The sequence below is a fragment of the Apostichopus japonicus genome, chromosome 9, assembly GCF_037975245.1.
Source record: "Apostichopus japonicus isolate 1M-3 chromosome 9, ASM3797524v1, whole genome shotgun sequence".
Classification (NCBI taxonomy): Eukaryota; Metazoa; Echinodermata; class Holothuroidea; order Aspidochirotida; family Stichopodidae; genus Apostichopus; species Apostichopus japonicus.
Window position 1 is genome coordinate 22,314,903 of NC_092569.1, and position 22,744 is coordinate 22,337,646.

The following is a 22,744-nucleotide window of genomic DNA, read 5'->3' on the forward strand; positions in this document are numbered from 1 at the left end:
AAAGCCACTTGCAACCTGTGGAAGATCGAAGGTGGTGTGCAGTAGATCGATCTTGAGACCGATTAACCTTTTTTTGAGACTGACTGCATTGACTGGCCGAACAATGTATTAAAACTTAACCTCCTCTCACCCCCACCCCCCAAAAAGAGAAGAAAGGTTTTTGGAATATCATGTCTGAGAGTCCAAGGGCCGCGATGCCCCCCGGCAGCTGCCGCGATTCGGCGACTCTTTATTCTCTCGTAGCGAGTTGGGGAGGTCAGCTGTGAAATATTTCAAAGTTGTTTCTATGCTTTATTTACTATATATGTATGAGATTCCTGTTTCACGGCAACGTTTAACATTAAAAGGTTAAAAAATGATACATTTACCAAAATTCTTCTTTAGATTTGTTATCTACAGAAGGAGGCAATCTACCTTAAAGAATAATGATAAACTTCACTTGGGGAAATTCCCCTAACTTATATTGCGCATGCGCCTACTTGATACTCCCGCGCCGTGTACAATACTTGATGTCTATTCATCCCTGCACTGCGCTCAGAACTTGACTGGGATAGTGGTCATAACTGATGATATTTATGCCACAAATTATCAGTTGCTGAAATGTAAGTTCGGGGCTAGCTCTTACTAAATGCAACTAAAGTATTTTAGGCATACTCATAGCTGATTAGACTTCTGTCTGTAAGTGTGTAACATCAACAGTTAGGCCTACTGACATTGTTGCCTTTCATTTGCTGTGTAACGTTTTCGTTAAAATGTAATTTAGCATGCATTAGGCCTATGCCATATGTATGGATCCACTAGTACTAGTAGTAGTTAAGCGAATTTTCCATTGCCTTCTCTGTCAAAACCGTAACGCAGTGGAAATAAATAAATTTATCCTTCATTAAGCATCACGAGTGCATATAAAAAGAGAAAATGATAATAACATTACATGGCAGCTCGAAAAAATTAAAAAGGGAAACGAAAAATATGACTCGATTGGGAATTTGGAGTTACAGTAGGCTTGCAAGTCGCAGCAGCAGATACCTCAGCAGAAATTGAATATAGGCCTAGATAAAACAAATCAAAATTGAAACTGCGAAATTTGCCACGAGTCAATGCTATTCTGAATCTGAATGGGTTAAGTCGGAAAAAATCCTACTAGAGGACATAAATGCCAACGGAGCGCTACAAAGTATGAGTAAGAGTTATAAGTTATTAGATAACAAAACATGAGTTAGTTAGCTTGTCTTATTCATAATATTTGTTGTGTTTATTTAGATATTTAATATATATTTGTATATTTTCGTGGTGGTGTTCTATTCTTACAGTTATAACAAGAGATAGGCTAGGCCTATGCTATGTAGGCCTAAGTAAATACTGTACTTAGCTGAACCTCATCGGTATTTGCGAACTAGGCTATATCGCGACCATTTTGTGACAAAATTATTGCTGTATTAGCCAAAAATATCGTATGTTCACATTCCTGTCAAATCACATTAAGTATTTTGTAAATTCCTTAAGCTCAGATGGTATTTTTTTTTCATTTACAGAGACCATGTATGTGGTGTCATCTCTCAGAGAAAATTTAACAACCCTAGTAAATAATGAGCTACATTCCGTTATCTTCAGCCCATTACTATGTTAGCGCCCCTTTAACTTAGTGTTCTGTCTTAGCACAGGCTAAGAAGATGCCTATCATGCAAATTTAACGTGTAACTTATTCAATACTTTTGGGGGAGAAAATTAAGTAGCCTGCGGTTGGATTTGAAGTTTCATACATCATTTTAATTTCAAGTAAAGCTTACTAGAGTTGGACTTGGTTTACACTTGGACTCTGACTTTCAGCAATGTTTTTGCTTTTCTTTGTACAGAGTTTGATTGAAATTTCAGGAATTGTTATGTCAATTATTTTGTGTGTTGTTACAGAGAAGTATTTCTTCCTGATTGACTGAGATTTTGGTCAAGAGAAATTGTCGATTCGCATCGTCTACTGTATGCACTTGCAATATCTGCTGTGCTATGGTAGACTAACTAGAACTACTAATTGGTTGTAGTAGAGGCATAGGCCACCTGTAGTCCCTAGGCCTAACTACGAAAAGCCTACTGTAGGCCTGCATTGTTAAGTACTGTAAGTTGTGTAAAGCCTAGGCTAGAATACCATCAGGGTGATGCAAATTTACAGTAATGATAGTGCCCAACCTTAGGTTAATCTAGGCTAAATATCAGGCTTGGGGCGATTACATCTGAACGTAATCGATTACGATTACGATTACTTGAGAATGTATGATTACGATTATGATTACAGCCTAAAGTTGAAGTAATCGATTACGATTACATTGTAATGTAATCGTGATTACAATCACGATTACATTGTGGTTACTTGCACAATCCTCTGCATATCTGTTTAATATAACTCTCTGCCGGGAAATAGGGCAATGAAATAGGGCAAAGTGAAGGGCATTTACAGTATATACGGACAAAATTGTGGAAGTATATCTACAATTCCTACCAGGCATTACACATTTATGCCTTAACACGTTTAAGATGTGTAACCCATAAGTCCAGTAAAAAATACAATTTAAATAAGTGGTTAATCAACGGTCTAGTGTGCGTTACTCACAGGATTAATGCACGATCGGGGGATAATGCAAGCGATGCACAAGGGTGGAGCGTAGCGGAGCCCGAGTGCATCCAGCGATAGCATTAACACCCGGAGTGCATTAATCATGTGAGTACCGCACGCTAGACTGTTGATTAACCCCGTTCATTCATACACTACCATTTGTGTGGGGGAAAAATCATACAACAAAACATTTTTGGTTACATATAACCAAAGATTTAGTAAAGTGATGCCCCGTAAGTTTACCAAGCGTTACTCACAGGATTAACCACGGTCAGTTGACCTGAATGGACCAATAGGATTTAGGAATCTTTACTAAGTATGAATGAACAGACAATTAAACAGACAACCAGTTGTGTATGCAAAAGGATTGTGAACGCTGAGAGGCAGCATTGAACAGAATAATTCAGGTGATAAAAAATCCTTGAATATGGCGATCAAATCCACAGTACTTCTTAGTATAAGTTTATTGTGCTAGAGAATTCTAGAAGCAGGAACACTTCTTTGGTCACACTAAAAGCCAATAGTGAGAATTAGTTTTAATCTTTTCTACTAATTTTGCCCTTCTCATTCAAATTTCACTGTAATCATAAATGTAATACGATTACGATTACTTTGCCTTTGTAATCGATTACGATTACTTTGTAATTTTCACAAAAGTAATCGATTACGATTACGATTACTTCAAAAATGTAATCGATTGTAATCGATTACGATTACTGATTACGATTACCCCAAGCCTGCTAAATATTACATTGAAGAAAATGGTCGCCTATTTTAAATGTTTTAACTGGTTATCAAATGCCTTTAGCCTAGCGTATTCATTTTCTAAAAGTCCAGTATTATGAGTAGGGGCCTACCTTTAGGCCTAGCTAGTCTAACTGCCTAACATTTTTTTGTTTGCATGGATGCATTACACTTTAGATTCAACCACATGTGATCTATTTGCTCCCAAAAATATTTTAGTCTAACCTTAAACGTAAATAAGTTAAACGAGTTAAACTCTGTTTATAAGACTAAGATGCTTATTTTGGACTCGCAAAGTGATCCATTTAATGTACTGTAGGTTCACAGTATACACGAGATCCAACAGTAGTTTTATGGTTACAGTTAATTAATGGTAGAAGTTAGAATATATCCAGCAGGCAAAACATTGAGTGTTGCCATGAAGACTTACTGTAAAAGGCAAACACATATGACACACTGTTGTATTGTATGCTATGCAATAGGTCCAAGCTACTGTATATAGTAGACCCCACACTACTACAGTACTATTCATACATGTGTACAAATCTGTAGCCTGGGCCATATTCTATGCAAATAGAATGTTTTTACACTTTAAGCATGAATACCCTGAACAAATGTATACTAAAATAGCATTTAGGCAGTTTCAAAATGTACAATTTACAGATTTAAGACTTTCTTAGTTAGCAGTTTTTCCATATTTTGGTATAAAATTAAAGATTATCAGTAATTGCCTTAGAAAGTTAGTCCACTCAAAAAATGTTCAAAAGTATCTTTTATTGTATTTTGGTGGTGTTTTTACTGCTTAACTTTGTTCTTGTGTTTGTTTTACAGTAAAGCCGTGCGTGACGCAGTGAGCGTCGCTATGTACATAAAAGTATAAATATTATTATTATTAATAATATTAAAAGTACTTGCCTTGCAACTCTGATTCTTGTTATTATTCCCAGCCATTAAGGATTATTAACATAGACAATTACCCTCTCTCAGCTGCGATATAACTACTGTACATAATTTTATAATAAAGTGGTTGTCAAAATTAGCATGGATGACTATTATCTGCCTCTTTGCTTATAAATAAGGGCAATACTGATGACATTTAACAACATGGAAAAAGGAAAACAACCTTATAAGACTGTCATAGGAAGGTTTTTTACTGTTCCTTCTGCAGAATATGTAGACTTTTGTTAGGTCTAATTCCTACGGTATTGTGCATGTTGTATTATATAACATTTCACCTTGATATCCATTAAAGAATCGCAGACATCAGGAAGTCATCTCAGAAGCTTACCATTTAGAATCATGGCTTTCCAGTTTGGTGGCAGTCAACAACCCACTAGTCTGTTTGGTCAAAATCAGTCTAAGTCTAAAGATTTTGAAGTGACCTCACCCCCAGATGACAGCATTAGTGCACTAGCATTCAGTCCAGCTACAGTTCCCCTTACATTCCTTGTGGCTGGCTCTTGGGATAACAAGGTATAGTAACATCATTTTAGAACATTTTAAAGAATTTTTAGACTTGGTTTATGAACTCTTTTGGTTTTCGATGTATGAATAAATGATTTATATATAACAGTGGATTAAAAACAGGAAATGTAAATGAATCTAAAAACTTGTATAAAGCATTGCAAAAGTTGGATGTAATAAGACTCTAGCATTGATTGTTTTACTACTTTAATTTGAACTGTATGATTGGATTAAAGGCACCGTGTCAAAAAGGAAAACCATGGCAGCTGCCAAATCTTTCTAAGTTACAGTAGGATGAACCAATAGCAAACGAATTAGGGGTTATCTCTGCAGTCAAGCAGCTCTTGCCTAAATATTGCGTGACACTTTGAAGCCGAATAGACTGTAACCTACGCAGCCCAGAGCATGGTTTTCTAGCCCAGCCAGCGTGCTACATTTGATCACCTGTAGTGCCTTAATATGACAACAGATTACAGTATATATATGAAGCATGGTTTGATACAGTATATGATGCATCGCGATTATAGTAAATAACTTCATATACTGAAGCAGTTATGTATTTCATTGGTTAGGATTATTAAAACCAAATCATCTGTAGAAGGGATGAGCTTTGATTCAATATGATGCTAATAGGTACATGGGTCATTCCATGTCAAATCACCAAATCTTCATACCGGCAAACTCCACTGCCTATATAGCCATTACTGCCATATAGTCAGTACTGCCATATAGCCAGTACTGCCATATAGCCAGTACTGCCATATAGCCAGTACTGCCATGTAGCCAGTACTGCCATATAGCCAGTACTGTCATATAGCCATTACTGCCATATAGCCAGTACTGCCATATAGCCAGAACTGTCATATAGCCAGTACTGCCATATAGCCAGTACTGCCATATATAGTCAGAACTGCCATATAGCCATTACTGCCTTATAGTCAGTACTGCCATATAGCCAGAGCTGCCATATAGCCAGAACTGTCATATAGCCAATACTGCCATATAGCCAATACTGTCATATAGCCAGTACTGCCATATAGCCAGTACTGCCATATAGCCAGTACTGCCATATAGCCAGAACTGCCATATAGCCAGTACTGCCATATAGCCAGTACTGCCATATAGCCAGTACTGCCATATAGCCAGTACTGCCATATAGCCAGCACTGCCATATAACCAGCACTGCCATATATAGTCAGTACTGCCATATAGCCAGTACTGCCATATAGCCAGTACTGCCATATAGCCAGTACTGCCATATAGCCAGAACTGCCATATAGCCAGTACTGCCATATAGCCAGCACTGCAATATAACCAGCACTGTCATATATAGTCAGTACTGCCATATAGCCAGTACTGCCATGTAGCCAGTACTGCCATATAGCCAGTACTGTCATACTGTATAGCCAGTACTGCCATATAGCCAGTACTGCCATATAGCCAATACTGTAAATAGCCTGCAATTCAAACCTGTACAGTACTCAGATACTGTAGATATTAAGAATATTGCATAAATGTTGTAATGTCATTTACATTGTCAGTCAAATCAACTAAATTGCCACCAACCATTTGAACATCGATTGCAAAAGTAACCGTCTTCCCTGAATAGAGTCAGCAACATTGTAACCTGTGCTCAATTATCGATTCTGTCCTACTGTAGGTACGATGTTGGGAAGTTCAGAACAATGGGCAAACAATTCCAAAAGCAGAGCAGATGCACACCGGGCCAGTCCTGGACGTTGCCTGGCATGATGTAAGTGTTCACCACCAAGGTGGAAATTAGTTATTTATTATATGTAGTTGGTTGACAAACTTGTAATTTGTATTATTAATCAACACTTAAATACTTAATGTAGCTAACTTTTTAACCTTTCATAAATGATTCTGCAATTTTCAGTTTCCACCAGACTCACATAGATTACTTGAGTAGTGTTCTAGCTAGTTTTGGCAGGTTTACTGCATGATGTGATTTTCACCAAAACATTATTATACATAGATTTTTCAGTTTTGCATGTTGTCAAAGGAAGCAATACAACAGTACATTGAATTTACAAGACACTTTTTTGGCTAATATTGTATTAATTTGCATCTCATATTTTGTCAATTACCGCATTAGCAATCAAGCGTTTCTATACGCTTGGTGATGTCTTATATTATATGGTGAATATTACATGTCTAGGTCATTATGATCGAACCCAAAGCATTTAGCTTCAATATTGGACGATATGCACTGATAAATGAATTATTAACTGGTTTTAATTTTCTTTGATTAAAATTAATGTGTGATCTAATGCAATTCCATAAAGTGAGTTCAGTTTTATTATTATTATATTTTATATTTTATTTTATTTCTGTTCGTTGTCAGGATGGGACCAAAGTCTTCACAGCGTCTGCAGACAAGCAAGCCAAAATGTGGGATTTAAACAGTAACCAAGCTATCCAAGTAGCCCAGGTACTACTGTGTTATAATAATACTGTACAACTGAGTAGAAGGCAGTCATTTTTAGACCAATATAATCGTTCACTACATACAGTAACAATGGTGAATTCAGGTATGGCATCCCAGAATGCTATATGCAAAAATGGTCAGATTGCTAGATACAAGTGCAAAGATATATAGCAGTGTTTGTACACAAGAACCATATGTAGTATTTTATAAAAGAAAGATTCAGAGCTTTCGAAACTGCTTCACACAATTTGAACATTAAATTATTCCCTGGAAAGACAGCATTACAGTAGAAATGCACAGTTAAATCGATCTGGTAGCTTTCACTGAGTTTCCAATGGTTTTATATGTAAAGTCCATCAATATGAATACATTCCAAGTTTGATGACAAATCAGTTTACTTTCGGAATGTTACCACTTACAGTATTATGATACATGATTGGATTCCCTGGTCATCTGGTAGAGGGAACATTTAGGGGATATTGCCCTGGTCATCTGGTAGAGGGTAGAGTTAGGGGATATTGCCCTGGTCATCTGGTAGAGGGTAGAGTTAGGGGATATTGCCTTGGTCATCTGGTAAAGGGTAGAGTTAGGGGATATTGCCCTGGTCATCGGGTAGAGGGTAGAGTTAGGGGATATTGCCCTGGTCATCTGGTAAAGGGTAGAGTTAGGGGATATTGCCCTGGTCATCTGGTAGAGTTAGGGGATATTGCCCTGGTCATCTGGTAGAGGGTAGAGTTAGGGGGTATTGCCCTGGTCATCTGGTAGAGGGTACAGTTAGGGATATTGGCCCGGTCATCTGGTAGAGGGTACAGTTAATCAATTGCAGCTTAAATCTCATTGTGCTAGAGTTCCTTCATGTGTGGTCAAATAAAATGCAATTTGTTACCTCTCTCGTTCCAGGGTTGTATTAACCAAACTCTTGAGACTATCTGCAGAGTAGCGATTTTAAAGAACTTGCAGAAAAAAATGTTAATTAAAATATGACATGATATGACATTATATGACATAATATGACATGACAATGATTTTTGGCATTTGTTCCCTACATTTACAAGCTCTCAACTCTACAGGCTTAATTTCTAGAATGTAAACCGAAATATACATGTCAGCAACTTAATGTAGTCTTCTGTTGTACAGGAATTCCCCAATATTATAACATTTTTGAAGATGTATGTAATCCTTGCAGCGTAAAGTTGTTATTATTATTAAAATCTATTTTACATAACATTCTGTCTTGTTTTTTCTCTATGGTTACAGCATGACAGTCCAATCAAAGTCATCAAATGGATTAAAGCGCCCAATTACTCCTGCGTTATGACTGGAAGCTGGGATAAAACTCTCAAGGTACAGTATAATTGTCAATCTAAACTTTAAATGAAAAATTAAACATTTACAGATTTTATACAGTCTTGTGAGAAGGCAAGGCCCTCTCTCTGAATTTAGAGCAATTAAACGCCGGTCAATGGTAAATTGTAACACCCACACACTCAAGTGTGCCATGTTTCCAACAGTCTCCTAAAGAATTTTGGTCCGACAACTCACACAATCTGCAATCCTTAGATTCCCCTGTCCATCGCCTGCCCATTTGACCACAATGTCGTATCCTAACCATCTTAAAAAACTTACTGTGAGAACTAATACTGAGCTGCAGTTTGTGTGGGGAGGTGGAGATCAGGGTGGGGGTGGGAAAGTTTCAGTCATTCTTGATAACATGTGTAGGACTACAGGGGATGATTTCTCTGGCCTTTTAATAGCAAAGTTAAAAATGTGCTAGACAAGTGCAAAGATCTATATTTATCATTTTTTATACATATGGGGTGTTTCCATACATATGGCGGCCAAAGTGTGACATAGGGGTCAAATTTTCCAAACTTAATTTCTTATAATTCTATTTACCTTTTTCAGGTAAAGGCATATGTTCTCTGTTAATGAAACACCAAGCTTTTACTGAGGTATTCTTTCCATAGCAGAGCATAGTACATGAAGACCCAGCTTGCAAATTTCATGCGTAACAGAGAAACCAAATCCAAGTATCACATATAGACAAATTTGTTATAAGAGACAAAATTCAAAGCCATCAAACTTGCTACACAAAACTTGAACACTAAATCATTCCCTGGAATATTATTCACAATTATTGAATCACTGTCTCGATGTTACTAAGAGCACCGTGTGGGTGGAAGCAGGGCAAACTTTTTAAGACAACCAGGTCTTACTTTTTGGTTGTCCCAACAGCAAATTTGGTTGTCCAACAACATGAAGATAAGTAGTAAAGAACCAGCAATATGTATTGTATAGGAAAGGTGGATTAGTTTGGTGAACAGAACACTGGTGGACATAGGGGTAGGAGCCCAATTTGATTTAGGGGGGCTGTAACGAATTGCCGAAAAATATAACCAACATTTATTGCGTGCTCAGCGCATGTTCAACATGTTAATGTACATATCATATAGGTATGCATCGGTTATTACATCGCATGCAAATAGCATATATCATTTTCCGTGTTATAACCCTTCCATATTGGTTAGAATTATCCGGGAAGTCGTTACAATAATAATGATAATAATAATATAAGTTTAACCATTGCAATACACATTGCAATTTATTTTCTTTCAGTAGGTGCCCGAAAAATTCTCAGCATATTGCCCGAATTTTCACAAAAATATTTGATCGGGGGGCTGCAGCCCCCCCCCCCCGCCCTCCCGCCTCCTATGCCTATGCTGTTGGATCATAGCCCTACCACAAAGTTTTGTTTTATTTTAGTATCTCCAGTAAGCAATGGATGGTGACACCAATCTATCATTTTACCTATTAGAGAGTTTTTACATCGTACCAAGGTTTGATGTAAAAAAATGGTCATCTGATGGACGACCTCTAAAGCTGATTTGAACAGAAATTTGGTTGTGTGGGACGACCTGACCACCTTAAAAAAATTTACCCTGTAGATAGCCTTGGAGTATTCCTAATATGCAAGTTAAAAATATACCGTTTAATTACAATCATTTAGAAAATTCTTTGCTCCACAAAGGGATTAACTATTAATTTTGTTCACAAACCTATTAATATCTGACCATAATTTTAGATTATTACCCTGTAAATAAGAGAGCTAAATATATCATCAAATATTTCTTGATTTTAAAGAAAAATCATATTCTGAAGATGTCATTCAAATCTGTTTTTGGTATTTGTTGCATCCATCGAGTCAGTTGTATGTTGAATTCAGGACCGATATATTTTCTGTTGTGATGTGCTATTTAATTCTATAATTTTGAAAAGTACAAGAAGAGATCAAATATTTATTTTTTATCTACCTCATTCATCGAATATATTAACTTCCGATAAGATCCCTAGGATGTAATATTTTGCACAGTTACATGAAAGATAGTGATATGAAAGAAGTAAGTTTGGTCTGTGCCTCTGTTTAATGTCTCTCTTTTGTTTTCATATTTTATTTTGTCTCTTCTGTATTTAGTTTTGGGATACAAGACAACCCCAGCCTATGCTCTCCTTACAGCTCCCAGAGAGATGTTACTGTGCTGATGTGGTAAGGAAATATCAAATCATTACTGTACATTCAAAGGGTTATTCAGAGAGTGTATTGGTCCAAGTGGTTAAGGCACTTGGACTTTTCACCTAAGGTTTGCAGGTTCGAGTTCTGGTCAGATCATATTACAAAGTGTCCTTGGACAAGGCACTTTATCTCCATTGCCTCTCTTCACCCAGGTGTATAAGTGGGGACCTGTGAGATAAATTGTCATTTGGGTGCTGTCTAGATGCTGCTGATGTGGAGGGATTGTCTCTATGTTTGACAGGTTAGGGTTGACTGAGGTAATATTGTGATAGAGCAACGTTACTAGTGGTGATGTCTGTGCTTTATAAATCCTCAAAAAATTTTAATCCTCAATATGAAGATGATGGGGTGTCAGACTTATGTATGAGTACAACAGCATGAGCATGAGTACAAGTCTGTGCTTTATCAATCCTCAATATTAAGATGCGGGGGCCCTACTAAAAGTATGAGTATAACAGCATGATTACAAGTAGTGACCCCTCTTGTTTGAATATGATTAAGAGTGCAATACTCTCAGCAGAGTATGAGTACTCAGTTTATTAATCTACTGTGTTGAAGAAATTGAAAATGTTTAAATAAGATTGATAGAGGTTTTTTTGTTGGTCATTTCTTGTGTTTAACCTTTAAGCAGACATGATGCTTGAATCCATGGATTTCCTTGCTAACTTGAAGGTCGTTCTTTTCTCTTGTTTATAGATGTACCCAATGGCAGTTGTTGGAACTGCAGACAGGAATGTAATCATCTATCAACTGGATAATCAACCATCCGAATTTAAGAGAATGGAGTCCCCATTAAAGTACCAGGTATGCTATTACTAGTAGGACAGGTGCTTCACACAGCATTCACCCAGACAGTCCACCAAAATGTCGTTCATACTGGGTTTCGTCAGGGCTATTCCATTTTGATGTAGAAGTGTTTTTGAATAATTCAATTACCCCAAAGTACCCTGTTGGGGTGTACGTTGGGTTTCCCCAAAATATACGGTTGATAAGTGTAAGAGTAATTGAGTCCCCCCCCCCCCATTGAAGTACCAGGTATGTTTAGTGTGATAATTAAATAGCTAGAATTACTGATCGTAGATTGGAACATCATCACTGCATGAATGCTGAATATTAATTTGTTAAGTTAAATGTCTTCAATCCAAAGGAGAGAGATGAAATTCTGATTGATTGCTATCATCAGTGTTCAAACAGTCAGATTATATTGGCAAAGCAACGTTAAGAGAAATGATCATATCTCAAGGACAGACTAACAAAGAGATTATGGAAAGCAATAGTTTTTGTACAAGGGTCAACTGGCCAATGAACTTCCAGCGGCTGAGTGATGGAACCAGCATTGTTAGGGCCTTCAAACAAGTGGTGCATTGGCACATTGGGAAAAACCAGCTCCTTTTGCAACTTCAAGGAAGTTAATGCCTTTGTACCGGGGCCTTTGATGCCTCGGTCCCGGTGCTGAGCTTCCTTTGATGCCTTGGTCGTCGGTTCTAAGCTGCCTTTGATGCCTCGGTCCCTGGTTCTGAGCTGTATTTGATGCCTTGGTCCCTGGTTCTGAGCTGCATTTGATGCCTTGGTCCCTGGTTCTGAGCTGGTAGTCCCATCTGCTCCAGCTTTAGTAGGACATTTGCTTCGACAGAAGTTTCTTTTCCATAGCATAGCCAAGTGCGTTTCTGGCAAACTTTAGTAGAGAGAACATCTATCAACAAAGTAATAGTGTTAGAGAATTGGGATGTGGTGTTAGCATTTATCTGTTTACTTGTACTGATCTGTCAAGAATTCCCTTTAGTTCTAAGACTGACTCATCAATACTGTTGTTCACAGCTGAGATGTGTCTCGATATTCAAAGACATGAAGAAGAACATGCCAACTGGGTTTGCCTTAGGAAGCATCGAAGGGAGGTGTGCCATCCAGTTTGTTCAAGCGCAGAACCCGTAAGTTGCTTTGTGCTTTCAAAAACTATTGTAACCATTGCAACATGATTGATAATTACATTTTACAAATGCTACAGTATATTAACTTTTAGTACAACAATAAAAAGCGTATTAGCCACAGGGTAGCTACAATGAACTATCAGGTGTGGAATAAACCTTTGTTTACTGGTTATCAACCGGGCTACTTATCCCAAGAGATCCACGGGCCAAAGTGAGAATGGAAAAGAACAGAAAGCAAATATCAGGTTACACAATTTAATATACACGGAATTTACAATGTAAAAGCTAGTAGTGCCAGGAGTACAGTAGGTGTCTAAGGTTACTGATTGGATTCGAGAATGAAATGCAAGTGCCCTGAACTCAGTCCCTGAATGAGGTCTGTCTAGGTGTACTATGATGATCATGAAGGTGAAGTACTTTTTATAGTAAAGTTGATCCCCATAGAGGAGGGAATATCGTTAAAACTAGTAGTTGTGCCAGGAGTACAGTAGGTGTCTAAGGTTACTGATTGGATTAGAGAATGAAATACAGACCTGTGCTCTAACTCAGTCGTTGAATGAAGTGTGTCTAGGTGTAGTTAGACATCCTTCGAGACCGACATGATGGACAGAAAGACAGACATAAAAGACAAACAGACAGATAGACAGATGCACTCTAGGAGGAATATAAATTTACATAGGTAAGCAGAAATGTTTATTATAAAGTTTAAGAGAGTCTTGCATCTTACAAGTATACAAAGATTTCATAAAAATAGTATAGTTTAAAGCCTCACCATTTTAATGGTTTCTCATTGCAGTAAGGACAATTTTACTTTTAAATGTCACCGCTCTAATGAGGCTTCTACTTACTACCAAGATATTTATGCGGTAAGTATTATAGGATGCGCTTTAGGCAAAAAATGAATATATTTTAGACTGCTAAAAAACCCACTGCTGTCATTCCAGGTTGTATTTCTATAACACTTTTCATATTTGAAATATATACTTTTAAAGTATCTGTTGAGGTTCTTTTATTAAAAGTGACTGGACTGTGTAGTCTGATACACAGGATAAATGAGAAGGAAATATAGTCTTTTATGTGCAGATATGTATACACATCAAAAATCAACATTTACTCCAAAAGAAAATATTAATAGAGAAAACCAGAGAAATAAGATATGAATCATAATTGACAAATAAGGAGTACTGTTTTAGAAAATATATTGGAATTTTCGATAATATGAGACCCATTAACAACTATCAGTTCTACAAACATATGTAATCCGTTCTTTGCTCCTTAATCGGCTTCCTGTATAGTCATGGTTTGTTTGGTTTTAATTCCATCAATGCAACTTACACTTATCTATTGTCATACTTTCACTGTGTTACATTTTGTACTTTTCATTCGACTGCCAGGTATTGCTGATGAAAGTCCCAGGGGGACCGAAAATTCCAATTTATTTTCTAAAACATTATGAGTCATACCTTATTTCTCTGGTTTTCTCTAATAATATATATATGTATATAAATATATAGTGAAATTGTAGTGAGTTGGAAAATCCAGAACAGTGAAAAAAAATTCCAGCCTCCACCAGGATTCAAACCAGGGCCTCCAGCTTTATATAAACAAATAAATATGAGCATTTTAGTGGATAGAATTTAGTATATGAATAATCAGGACTCTCATTCAAGTCCATCCATATATCCATTTGTTTGCATTTTATGTTCCCTTCTGGTTATCCTTTCTGCACTAGACCTAAAAAACACATATAGAAATATGCATCTTAGTGGATAGCAGCTAATCCTCTTGTGACAGTATTTCTCAAGAGAACCGTTTTGTACACAGATTAATATGATGGTGTGGATAGAATCAATTTTATGAATATTAAAGATCCTCACTCAAGACATCACATATATTCAAGATGAATAATGTTTCCATTTTACATTCCTTTTTGGTTACCCTTTCGGTTTACCACCTACAAGGTGGATACGGGCTATATATAAATAAAGAATATATGTTATGTATAATCAAACCCCTTACCCTAGTCAAGAAACCTATGGTTTCTGTTCAAGATAATAAATGTTTCCATTTTATTCTTCCCGTCAGGTGAACTCCATCGCGTTCCACCCCGAACACGGTACCCTGGCAACGGCAGGCTCGGACGGCAAGTTCAGCTTCTGGGATAAAGATTCCAGGACTAAACTGAAAACCTCTGAACAGATGGAACAGCCTATAACTTGTTGTAACTTTGATGCTAAAGGTCAAATATTTGCATATGCAGTTAGCTATGACTGGTCAAAGGTCAGTATCTTGTGTGTATTTTACCTTTGGTGAAATAGCCTCCTCATCATTTTATAAGTCAGTGATGTGTCGATCAGCAACAAACATGTCAGTATAAATTACTGGATATAACATTGCACTTGTTCAGAATATGTCAACCTACTAGATGTTTACAAAAACTATTGCCCAAAAAAATTGAATGGTATGCTAATAATAATCTGCAAATTGCAAATTGGGAATATTGGAGGGAAAATAATTAAATAAGAAACTATAAACATAAAAGCTGCTGTATTCTTGCATCCTTGAATTACAACCAACCTTTTGTGATATAATGTGATCAGTCAAGAAATAACTCTGAAGTAATCTTTTTGGAGTCTGTTCTAGCACAATATGTTTCATTACATTTTATAACAAAAAGTGGTTTTTGTTTTATAAATAGTTTTTCATCAATATTGGTAGTAGTTTTCTTTTGATTTTATGTCAATGCCTACATACCATCGAATCAATCTTGTAAATTTTAGCAAGCTGATATACTTTTGTATTTCTTTTATTTAATTTGTCTCATATTTATCACTTCAAGGATGTTTTTTAAAATTTTTTATGAATGTCTTTTCTCTTGGCTTTCAGGGACATGAATTCTTCTCTACTCAAAAGAAAAATCAGATCTTCCTCCGAGGAAATGCTTCGGAGGATTTGAAACCGAGGAATCGAAAGAGATGAGACGTTTATAATGGATCGTAATGAAATATGAAAGATACTGAGCGATGGAATGGAGATGTTTCCATGGAGATGGAGTTGTAATGAGCATTCACACTAAAGCAACCAACAGGATCAAAGCATGTGAAAGTAACATGCAGTAAGATCTCAGCCATTTCGACTAACGGAGTCGATGTCACTCAAAAAAACATGAGCTTTTGTATTGCTATGTGACAAGAACAAATTAAAAGTAATCTGTGCTGATAGAAAGTTAGAAACTGTAACCAAGGGCAAAGAATGAGTTGTTGTTGTTGTTTTTTTTTTAGGAATGAGATTGCTATGGTTCTTTTCAGCTGCAAAATATGTGCTTCTGTTCAGTTTAGAAGGTTAATGAAATCCATCCTCACAAAGAAGTTTGTTAGATTGCATTCTAATTTTGCATATTGTCATTTTGGCTCATCCAATTTAGAATGAGATGAATGCGAAAGTAATTATCATAATATCAAACAGGGATGTACGAGACAGCGGTGTTCAATTTCATTCAGATTCTGTTGGAATGGAGGTACTTATGATTTACATGTAAATTCAACCAAGGAAGACACTCTGTAAATGTAACATACTTGAACTTCTAAGAAGAAATGAAAACTGAATGAATGTGTAGGCTGACATTCATAATCTACTTTTATTTGTATGATCAAGGAAAAATATTAAAACAAACTTAGTATTATGTCACCTCAATATTCTAGCAAATATTAGCAGCCATTAGTAAAAATTGAAGACATCAAATTTGCTATAAACCAGAAGATAATGTTAAAATGCAGAAACATTTATGTGAGTTGAGAAAACAAGTTTGAAACAAACAATATGTTTGGTTTTAATATCTATTTGTAGGTGATTGCATAATATGTTTTTTGTGTTAGTTAAGGGAATATTTCTCAACCTCCTTGTTTGTTTTCTCTCTCTTCTTGGAAAGATTGATTAAATCACGGTGTTACTGCAGGAGTAATTGCCTGCTCTTTCCCGTTACAGAGGTTAATAAGATTTACAGGTGGCTTATATCAAGTTCTGGTGCGTTTCTAAAATATATTCTTTCTAAAATGTGGTCGTCATGTGAAGGCCAGCTATTGCAGAATTATATATTTGAGGAAAGTTGAACTTGTGATGTTCTGTTCTTTATTCACAACTTTTCTCTGACTCAAATTATTATGTACAATATAAACTTGAATGCAACTTCAATAAATCGTCAGGCTCAAAGTCAAATTCCACCGCATCAAGTGTATCAAGGATCTTATGATTCAGTCAGTGGACATCCATCTGTCAGGGGTGTAGTCAGTATTAACCCCAGGGTCTTAGCATTGAGTCAGTGGACATCTATCTACCAGGGATGCAATCAGAATTAACCCCAGGGTCTTAGCATTGAGTCAGTTGACATCTGTCTACCAGGGATGCAATCAGAATTAACCCCAGGGTCTTAGCATTGAGTCAGTTGACATCTATCTACCAGGGATGCAATCAGAATTAACCCCAGGGTCTTAGCATTGAGTCATTTGACATCTGTCAACCAGGGATGCAATCAGAATTAACCCCAGGGTCTTAGCATTGAGTCAGTTGACATCTATCTACCAGGGATGCAATCAGAATTAACCCCAGGGTCTTAGCATTGAGTCAGTTGACATCCATCTACCAGGGATGCAATCAGAATTAACCCCAGGGTCTTAGCATTGAGTCAGTTGACATCTATCTACCAGGGATGCAATCAGAATTAACCCCAGGGTCTTAGCATTGAGTCAGTTGACATCCATCTACCAGGGATGCAATCAGAATTAACCCCAGGGTCTTAGCATTGAGTCATTTGACATCTATCTACCAGGGATGCAATCAGAATTAACCCCAGGGTCTTAGCATTGAGTCAGTTGACATCCATCTGTCAGGTGTGTAGTCAGAATTTACCCCAGGGTCTTAGCATTGAGTCAGTTGACATCTATCTACCAGGGATGCAATCAGAATTAACCCCAGGGTCTTAGCATTGAGTCAGTGGACATCCACTGGTCAGGGGTGTAGTCAGTATTAACCCCAGGGTCTTAGCATTGAGTCAGTTGACATCCATCTTTCAGGTGTGTAGTCAGAATTTACCCCAGGGTCTTAGCATTCAGTCAGTGGACATCCATCTTTCAGGTGTGTAGTCAGTATTAACCCCAGGGTCTTAGCATTGAGTTAGTGGACATCTACCTGTCAGGTGTGTAGTCAGAATTTACCCCAGGGTCTTAGCATTCAGTCAGTTGACATCCATCTTTCAGGTGTGTAGTCAGAATTTACCGCAAGGTCTTAGCATTGAGTCAGTGGACATGCACTTGTCAGGGGTTTAGTCAGAATTTACCGCAAGGTCTTAGCATTGAGTCAGTTGACATCCGTCTGTCAGGGGTGTAGTCAGAATTAACCCCAGGGTCTTAGCATTGAGTCAGTTGACATCTATCTACCAGGGATGCAATCAGAATTAACCCCAGGGTCTTAGCATTGAGTCAGTTGACATCTATCTACCAGGGATGCAATCAGAATTAACCCCAGGGTCTTAGCATTGAGTCAGTTGACATCTATCTACCAGGGATGCAATCAGAATTAACCCCAGGGTCTTAGCATTGAGTCAGTTGACATCCATCTTTCAGGTGTGTAGTCAGAATTAACCCCAGGGTCTTAGCATTGAGTCAGTTGACATCCATCTGTCAGGGGTGTAGTCAGTATTAACCCCAGGGTCTTAGCATTGAGTCAGTTGACATCTATCTACCAGGGATGCAATCAGAATTAACCCCAGGGTCTTAGCATTGAGTCAGTTGACATCTATCTACCAGGGATGCAATCAGAATTAACCCCAGGGTCTTAGCATTGAGTCAGTTGACATCCATCTTTCAGGTGTGTAGTCAGAATTAACCCCAGGGTCTTAGCATTGAGTCAGTTGACATCCATCTGTCAGGGGTGTAGTCAGTATTAACCCCAGGGTCTTAGCATTGAGTCAGTTGACATCTATCTACCAGGGATGCAATCAGAATTAACCCCAGGGTCTTAGCATTGAGTCAGTTGACATCTATCTACCAGGGATGCAATCAGAATTAACCCCAGGGTCTTAGCATTGAGTCAGTTGACATCTGTCTACCAGGGATGCAATCAGAATTAACCCCAGGGTCTTAGCATTGAGTCAGTTGACATCTGTCTACCAGGGATGCAATCAGAATTAACCCCAGGGTCTTAGCATTGAGTCAGTTGACATCTGTCTACCAGGGATGCAATCAGAATTAACCCCAGGGTCTTAGCATTGAGTCATTTGACATCTGTCAACCAGGGATGCAATCAGAATTAACCCCAGGGTCTTAGCATTGAGTCAGTTGACATCCATCTACCAGGGATGCAATCAGAATTAACCCCAGGGTCTTAGCATTGAGTCAGTTGACATCTATCTACCAGGGATGCAATCAGAATTAACCCCAGGGTCTTAGCATTGAGTCATTTGACATCTATCTACCAGGGATGCAATCAGAATTAACCCCAGGGTCTTAGCATTGAGTCAGTTGACATCTATCTACCAGGGATGCAATCAGAATTAACCCCAGGGTCTTAGCATTGAGTCAGTGGACATCTATCTACCAGGGATGCAATCAGAATTAACCCCAGGGTCTTAGCATTGAGTCAGTGGACATCTATCTACCAGGGATGCAATCAGAATTTACCCCAGGGTCTTAGCATTGAGTCAGTTGACATCTATCTACCAGGGATGCAATCAGAATTAACCCCAGGGTCTTAGCATTGAGTCAGTTGACATCCATCTGTCAGGTGTGTAGTCAGAATTAACCCCAGGGTCTTAGCATTGAGTCATTTGACATCTATCTACCAGGGATGCAATCAGAATTAACCCCAGGGTCTTAGCATTGAGTCAGTTGACATCTATCTACCAGGGATGCAATCAGAATTAACCCCAGGGTCTTAGAATTGAGTCAGTGGACATCTATCTACCAGGGATGCAATCAGAATTAACCCCAGGGTCTTAGCATTGAGTCAGTTGACATCTATCTACCAGGGATGCAATCAGAATTAACCCCAGGGTCTTAGCATTGAGTCAGTTGACATCCATCTACCAGGGATGCAATCAGAATTAACCCCAGGGTCTTAGCATTGAGTCAGTTGACATCTATCTACCAGGGATGCAATCAGAATTAACCCCAGGGTCTTAGCATTGAGTCAGTTGACATCTATCTACCAGGGATGCAATCAGAATTAACCCCAGGGTCTTAGCATTGAGTCAGTTGACATCTATCTACCAGGGATGCAATCAGAATTAACCCCAGGGTAGTGTTCAGTCAGCAATCCATGATTCTCTCTAAGTTGCAGTCATCTGTCAGGGGTGTAGGTAAATGACTTTAATATCAGCATATCTTTCTTCACACAGATGTTTTTCAGAACTATATATCTGCTCGAATGCTCCGACCGTCCAAATTATTCCGAAACATTGAAGAGAGTTAAATGATGACAGGAATTGATGAGAGTGTTAGCGCGCGCGTGCGTGTGGGCAGGACGGGGGGGGGGGGTGGGGTGGGGGTTATACTGGCATTAGGGTACAAGCATCGTTACCATCACAGTAAACAGGTCGTCAGTATTGCAACCAAATATGCTATAAAGTCAAAATAATGGTCACCCATGGTCAAACTTCAAATCATATTGCTGCCCACACTATTTATTGTCTAATATAGCGGTAAGACCATTAAATAATGAGAATGCCTTGTGGGGAAATAGCTTCCTGAAATATACTCTTAATTATCAAAGTATCCTAAACCGTGGTTCTACATATACTAATTATTCTTATAGGTATAAATAAGCCTACTAACCTTGAAGTTCTTACATCTGTAAGTTCTTAGCAAACCCATTGCACATTTTTATGTGACCATGAATGCCTATCAAAGTTCACCTTTGTTTCTCTTTTTCTTACTTTGTTGTTGTTGTTACTTTTACTTTTTTTTCCACACTAAACTTGGATGCATATGTACAAGTAACTCATCTTTATAAGAATTATGGGTCGGTAAGCTTTACAACTCCTTGTGCTGACAGTTGAAACCGTACCGGACACAATTCAAGCTCAAAGACAAGCAACCTTGTTTGCCACATATCCTTGCTGCTTACAAGCCAAAAGATTTTTTCTAAACTAATTGAATTCACCGAGCACCCGTATGGCAAGCCATTTTATTTTTTATTCAGTATTTATTGATATCAACAATTATTTCATGATATCAACAATTATTTCATGATATCACGAATTATTTCATGATATCAACAATTATTTCATGATATCAACAATTATTTCATGATATCACGAATTATTTCATGATATCTGAAATTGTTTTAATGATATGTACGTCATATTTGATGATATCATTAATTGGTGCAAGGAAATTATTGATATCATTATTTTATTTGATGATATCATAATTAAACTTTCTGATATCAAGAATTGAATTTGTGATATCTTAAAATAGATGAACTATTATAGATATCAATAATTCAGTTCAAGATATCATAAATTCAATTTCAGATATCTGTATTTAAATTAATGATATCAAAAAGTATGACGTACATATCACGAATTCGGCCATATTTAATGATATCATAAATTCGAATTTTTGATATCATAAATTCCAATTAATGATATCATCAAATATGACGTACATATCACGAATTCGGCCATATTTAATGATATCATCAATTGCGCCCTCAGTTTGAGCGCCTGGGATTATGTGGCGGGAAGTACAGTGCAGTGCAGTGCGGTTAGTGCATTATATTCTGTTTAGAACTGATTGAGCTTCAATCCCCGAGCAGTTTTACGTATTGAGCCTACCGTATAACTAATGTAATGTATACTGCACTGCAGTAGACCCATACCAACTACCACCAGCTTAGTTCCATAAGGCCTATGTACGGATGAGTTACTGAGACTACGCCATATAACCAGACATATCGCAGCCATATTTAATGATATCATTTAATATGGCCGAATTCTTGATATGTACGTCATAATTGTTGATATCATTAAATCGAATTAGTGAAATGTACATATCATTAATTCGAATTAGTGATATCAGTAAATATGACGTCATATTTGATGATATCACTAATTCGAATTAATGATATGTACATATCACTAATTCGAATTAATGATATGTACATATCACCAATTCGAATTAGTGATATGTACATATCACAAATACATTTAAAGATATCTTTAAATCATTTCTTGATATCACTAATTCATTTAATGATATCATTAAATAAATTATTGATATCAAGAAATGAACTGAATTAATGATATCATTAATTGATTTAATGATATCGACAATTCGAATTCTTGATATCAACAATTGATTTAATGATATCATCAAATAATTAAAGATATCATTAAATATTGAATAAAAAGTAAAACGGCTTGCCATACACCCGCACGCTATTTACATAGGAGTGTTCAGGGGCGTATCCAGGATTTTCCACTAGGGGGGGGGGGCGTCAGGCATGAATGATCGCCGTCCTGGGGGATGGGTCTAAGGGGAGGGGTGGACAATTTTTGCTTTCGAAGAAGGGCTGAAATGCAAAATGGTGCCATATGTGATCCATTTTTCGACCTTAATAATAAGCAACATTTCCAGTAAAAATGGACACAAAATGCACAATTTAGTATGGCTGCCATGTCACTTAGTGATTGCCAAGTTTCACCATCAAAGCCTTTAAGAAATTTATGAATTTTACTTTGGTTTATGAATGATTTACAACATGAAGTTTGGCAACAATAGCAAAATGGTCTGACTGTACAGTGGTTGCATTACTGCTAAATTTGACTGAAATTGATGCAGAGATAATTACTTCTCTTCCATTGGGTTAAGAAATGTCATCCTTCGTGGATGCTTGCGACTGTAGATGTTGACAATTTCATCATAGTCCAAGGCAATGTCCTTATGGAAATACAACAGGATCGAGGCATTGAGGCGGTCTTCTAACAT

The 22,744-nt window shown here is 37.4% G+C and overlaps 1 protein-coding gene across 3 annotated transcripts; it reads left to right on the forward strand.

Annotated features, from left to right (window-relative positions):
• The first annotated feature begins 459 nt into the window (after positions 1-459).
• On the forward strand, positions 460-16,871 carry LOC139973586 (mRNA export factor-like). 3 transcript variants are annotated; one of them, XM_071980384.1, is made up of 11 exons: positions 460-602; positions 4,602-4,822; positions 6,474-6,566; positions 7,179-7,265; positions 8,520-8,606; positions 10,735-10,806; positions 11,530-11,637; positions 12,652-12,761; positions 13,558-13,627; positions 14,847-15,041; positions 15,648-16,871. In XM_071980384.1, exons 2-11 carry the CDS (start codon positions 4,649-4,651, stop codon positions 15,738-15,740), a joined length of 1,089 nt encoding a protein of 362 aa, XP_071836485.1. In that variant the 5' UTR covers positions 460-602; positions 4,602-4,648; the 3' UTR covers positions 15,741-16,871. The 3 variants fall into 3 exon arrangements, with proteins under 3 accessions (XP_071836485.1, XP_071836486.1, XP_071836487.1); XM_071980385.1 differs by having other exon boundaries at positions 537-678; XM_071980386.1 differs by having other exon boundaries at positions 563-682.
• Positions 16,872-22,744: the final 5,873 nt, after the last annotated feature.

What these genes read in the sequence shown, in the direction of transcription:
- LOC139973586 (XM_071980384.1), top strand. Translation starts at nt 4,649, where the DNA reads ATGGCTTTCCAGTTTGGTGGCAGTCAACAACCCACTAGTCTGTTTGGT. An exon ending in CTGGCTCTTGGGATAACAAG is followed by an intron (nt 4,823 to 6,473) that starts GTATAGTAACAT and finishes GTCCTACTGTAG; the next exon opens with GTACGATGTTGGGAAGTTCA. An exon ending in TTTGTTCAAGCGCAGAACCC is followed by an intron (nt 12,762 to 13,557) that starts GTAAGTTGCTTT and finishes TTCTCATTGCAG; the next exon opens with TAAGGACAATTTTACTTTTA.